Below are 5,040 nucleotides of genomic sequence, written 5' to 3'. Positions count from 1 at the left end.
GAAAAAAAACAAAAGAAACCATTTATATCATCACGTGGACATGGTCACAAATGCTCAGGTGATCATAATAGAAAATGTTTCAAACTAAACAAATTTGTATGCATTTTTTCATTTCAAATAGCAACATTTTTATGTTGCAGGGAAATTAAAGAACATAATTTGAATGTAAAGTTCTTACGAGAGAGAATGTACACACCATGTTACAAATATTGAAAGTTTACTAGTGCATTCAAAACTCCAGCTTTAATTGAATGTGAGATCATTGGGGTCTTTTTTCTCATGCCATGTACACTAGCGTTGGCAATCGCCCTCCATATATATCAACCGCATTTTCGTCCCTTCCACCAATCATAGCCTTTAAAAAAATAGTGATAATAAATAAAGTGAGTATTTACAAGGGTGTATCATGAAAATTTTTGGGAAGAATACAAGAGTTTCCTTCAAAATTGACTGGTGATCTTGCTTTGTTAACTTGGAGTTCCATTCTGAAAATTCTTTGTGTTGGTCCCTTATTTCTTTTGGAATCTCTCTCATTTCAAGAGCAAAGTCTATCCGATTTTCCATTTGTTTGTATAGTTTCTTTAAGAAACATAAAAAATGTGATCAACCAATTTGTCATCAAGAAAAGTCAATTATTCTAGGTTAAGGATCATGCAATAAGTTAGTTCACTTCATGTCTCTTGCAATGGTTTACGCCTAGGTACAGTGTACATATCATGTTAGTGAATTGCAACACATTTTAAAATCTCCTCCAACTTATTATATAATAATTCAAATCAAATATCTATTAGTATTCATTTTTTTAACATAAGATTAATTAAATCATCCAAACAAGTTATGCGACTATTAAGATGGTTATTTGAATCATGTATAGTGGGTTTGAAATTTTTGGTCTTTGAAATTATTTGAGGAAAAATTGATCAACCGTGAAGCTGACTGTAATTTGTAGATGACATGTGCCATTCATTGTTTTTTTTTTTTTTTTTTTTTGAGAAACCTCCCTTCTCAGGAAGGGAGAAAAAAACAACTACTGCAAATCTTTAACAACAAAGCTGAAAACATTTGGAGGCACTTCCTCCATCCAAACTCTTAAAGGAAAAGAAAACCTAGCATCCCTAGCTAGCGCATGGGCTACATGATTGCCCTGCCGCCTTACATGGATGATAGAGGAGGACTGAAAATACCCCCTTATAGACATAAAGTCTTTTACTAAGTGGCCTGTCAATGCATTTGAAGCCGACCTCGACTGCAAGCATTTCACCACTAACTCCGCATCCCCTTCAAAACAGACTCGGCTAAAGCCTAGCTCCCTTGCAAACAGAGCTGCTCTTAGTGCCGCCATCATCTCGAGGACCTCAACTATTGCTGGCAGCCTAACCTTTTTCGACAATGCCGCCAGCACCTGCCCTTCACAATCGCGAAGCACCACCCCGATACCGGCTTCTTGCTCCTCCCCGAATACCGCCCCATCAAAGTTAGCTTTAATGGAATTCTCTGCCGGGGGCTGCCAACGCACCAGGCCAACTTGCTCCTCTGCAACCCGCCTCTGTTTTCCTTGCTGAAACTCAGTTAGGGTAATGACATTTTTTACCTTTTAATTCGATCAACCTAGCCTGAATAAACCCGCCATGTTTGGGCATATCTGATGTCATGAACGTCAATTTGTTGGGAGAAGTAGGCACCTGGTGATCTTGATTGGACATTAAACTTTTTACAAAAGGGTATCCAATGCTTAGAAAAATTAGAGGCCTCTATGAGAGTGGATTTGGATTACGCTAATCCCTCTCATATAAATTTTTACCATTTTTAACTTTTAACTATAACAATTTAACCTCTTTTAACTATTTTTCAACTTTTTGTATTTAATGGTTGAGATTGAAAGTTGTTTTTTTCAACTTTTAATTTCAACCATTTATTGCTATTGCATCAGGTGCAACAATACCTAGGATATTGTACCTGATCTCAATCCCTATGAGAGCATAGAATGTCAACTTTGACCCCCCATCATTAGAATGATAAACACTCAACTTTTTAGGTGGATAATTGTATGACATGACTGATATGACAGTGTTGATCACCATAGTTGGTGGCTCCGTCTTAAGGTCTCCTGTGCACCATGGTTTTCAAACCCGGACCGTTCATTGAGCCGTAAAAGGGAGATGTTCAAGGTTTTTGAGATCGAACCGAGGTCGAACCGGGGTCGAATTGTGATGGCGTCATAATTAATTTAATAATTATTTTAAATATATATAAAAACATTAAAAACCAAACAGCCTACTCTCCCATGTAAAATAATTTCAACAAATTTCCCATGTAAATTCATTATTCGAATACCATTTCACAAGTATATATGAATCTCCAAGACAATTTTTCCAATTGAAATTTCAAGAAACTTTTCCAGTCATCAATCAACTAAAAGAAAACACCATAATACTACTTCCATCTACTATTACTTTTTGTGTGGTTAATGCAATCATAAAGCAATACTAAATTACTATAATAGAGGAGGCAAACGAAAACCCACAAGAAAAAAAAATTATTATTATTATTATTACCAAAAAAAAAAAACTGATGGTAAGTCCAAATTCTAAACATCCCTACAATTATCCTAATTAAGTAAAACCCATTTGATATTTTACCCATTTTTAGAAACCAGTAATTCTTATACTCAAAAAAAAAAAAAAAAAAAAAAAAAAAAACCCACTGAAAAATTCTAGTATACTCCATGATCAGAAACATTCCTTTCCGAACCTCAAATGTAGCGATCAAAAACCATATCTTGCACCCAAAAAAAAAAAAAAAATTGAAAATTTTTTTTACTTTTTCTTTTCCTGTATTTTCTTCTACAACCAAATGAAAAACCCAAAACAAAGAGCAAACCTCAAGAACAGAGGAATTATCAGAGTGAATACGAGGCCAGAATTTTTGAAACATGTCGTGGCTATGGTACACGGCACCAGGAGTGGTGGGCCAGCCGACGAGAGCCGAGAAGGGCCCACCAACACACATGAGCAACCCAGACAAGTAGAGCAGAGGAAGCACCACCAAGTACCGCAGGTTTCGCCGGAACAGAATGCCACCGTAAGCTGTCCTTTAAGAGCTGAGACTGTGCTTTGGACCGCACTCGTCGTCGGCATTGGGATATGCAGGAGCGAAGTAGTGGCGACGGAGGCGGGCTCAGCGAGCTGCTGCGATCTTGGTTGAGAGAGATGAGTGTGTGAGAGAGGCAGAGAGTGAGCTGCGATCTGGGCTGAGCTGCGACGGTGACAAGGGAGAGAGGTAGAGACGAGAGAGTGATTGAGAGAGTGAGGAAGAGGCAGAGAGTGATTGAGGGAGTGAGGGACCTGAGGGTTTCATTTCAGGGTAATTCAATCAGAATGCCCCAAACAATGCCGTATTAGGGAAAAAAAAAGGGACAAAACGATGCCGTTTTAAGCTAAAACAAGGCAGCCCGTTTGAACCGTGTGAACCGATCACGGTTCATAGAACCGGACGATTCCATGCTTTTTTCGCATGGAACGGTTCTTCACCTTAAATGGACCGTAGATGTGAACGGTTCGAGGGTTTTTCGGTCCGACCGTACAGTTCGGTCTGGGTTTAAATTCCATGTGCACACGAAAATATCAACACTTTGGTAACTTGTTTTTGTACCTGTAAAATGTAAAGAAAGTATAAATTGAGGGGAAAAAATGAGACTAAATTTTTTGATTTTATCCCCAAAAAAAAATTGTTTTAGGAAATTGAGGGAGGAATTTGATCTAACAACATATTAGATTATTAGTGGCCACCATAAACAATGGTCCTTTTATTTTTTCTTCCCTTCGCATCTATAAGAATCCAATATGCGATTCCTAGTCTATTGGGATAAAATTCATTAATTTGAGTCATTTGACAATATGTGATTCCTAAATAATACTAATAACAAATGATTCCATGTATAGTGTCCTGCGGGTAGTGGTCATACCATGGCCTCCCAAACTAATTAAATGGACAAATTTTTTTGGGCAGAAATCTCCTCCAATTTATTATATAATGGTTTATAAATTTATATACATATGTTATTTAAACAAGTGATATTGCTAATTAAATAGGTCTTGTAACTAAAATTACACGTTGATAATTTTATCAATCGTCATGTAGTGGGTTAGAGGAATTTTCCTCTAAATTAGTTTGAAAGTAAACTTTTATCTCCTCAAATTCTATTTAGATTTAAGGATTTAAAATTAATAGATTTAATAAATAATTATTATATAAAACATTGCCAAGTGGGCCCGACCCGAGGAGAAGGAAGGCCAAGCTCCTCATCAATTTTGGGCTAGTTCATTGATAAAAGTCCAGGTATTGAAACCAAAGAAGTCGACTGCCCGAGGAGCCCAAGGAGCCTCAGAAGGATTTAGACAAGCCACCTAAATCAAAAGCCAAAATACCGAGGAAGGAAGTAGAGATGTGCAAGTAAGGGAGAGGGGAAGTTTCCTGGCAAAGTATCCATCACCTCCGCATTCAATGCATTGCACCAACTCAACTGGCCGAATTAATGGCAGAATGACCCCTAAACATTTCACAGCTTATAGCACATTTTACCACCTCCAGTGAAGTCCTAATGGGACAAGCATCCAAATAAAGATCAGTAGTTGTTCAAGTGGAGGGTTAGGATACACTCTACATAGCTATATAAGGAAAAAGGGCTCTTAAAGAAAGGGGTACGGAAAAATTTAGAGAATAACCTGTATCTTGTAAGAGCAAACCTTGTAACCGAAACTCAAGGAATATATGAACCGTTGATCCTTGGACTAGAACTAATTTAGAAACTTTCTTCTTTCTTTTTGGAAACTTCTCGTAATCTTATTAATTTTATTTAAACCAGTAAGGCTTGAATAGGTTGACCTCGATAACCCATCTCTATAAATTAATTGTATTGGGCTGCCACATATAAGCCTTCCATCCAACGTGGCTTGGGTTAGCTGATTATCTCTTGCCCACAATAGTAATGACCAAAACGAAACATTATTACACATACAATGATCAAAATGAAGCTTATAT

The 5,040-nt window shown here is 37.2% G+C and overlaps 1 protein-coding gene across 1 annotated transcript; it reads right to left on the bottom strand.

Moving 5' to 3' along the window:
* Positions 1-1,027: 1,027 nt before the first annotated feature.
* LOC115956127 lies at positions 1,028-3,009 on the bottom strand. Its single transcript, XM_031074596.1, has 2 exons — positions 2,881-3,009; positions 1,028-1,558 (listed from the first exon to the last, which is right to left on the bottom strand). Exons 1-2 carry the CDS (start codon positions 3,007-3,009, stop codon positions 1,028-1,030), a joined length of 660 nt encoding a protein of 219 aa, XP_030930456.1.
* Positions 3,010-5,040: the final 2,031 nt, after the last annotated feature.

The sequence above is a fragment of the Quercus lobata genome, chromosome 8 (genome assembly GCF_001633185.2).
Source record: "Quercus lobata isolate SW786 chromosome 8, ValleyOak3.0 Primary Assembly, whole genome shotgun sequence".
Classification (NCBI taxonomy): Eukaryota; Viridiplantae; Streptophyta; class Magnoliopsida; order Fagales; family Fagaceae; genus Quercus; species Quercus lobata.
This window is presented reverse-complemented; position numbering and strand designations above follow the sequence as displayed.

Excerpts from the sequence above, each read along its gene's own strand:
- LOC115956127 (XM_031074596.1), bottom strand. The coding sequence starts at position 3,009 with ATGTGTGTTGGTGGGCCCTTCTCGGCTCTCGTCGGCTGGCCCACCACT. Across the intron at positions 1,559-2,880 it reads ATAATTCCTCTGTTCTTGAG|CAAGGAAAACAGAGGCGGGT; the intron begins GTTTGCTCTTTG and ends ACTGAGTTTCAG.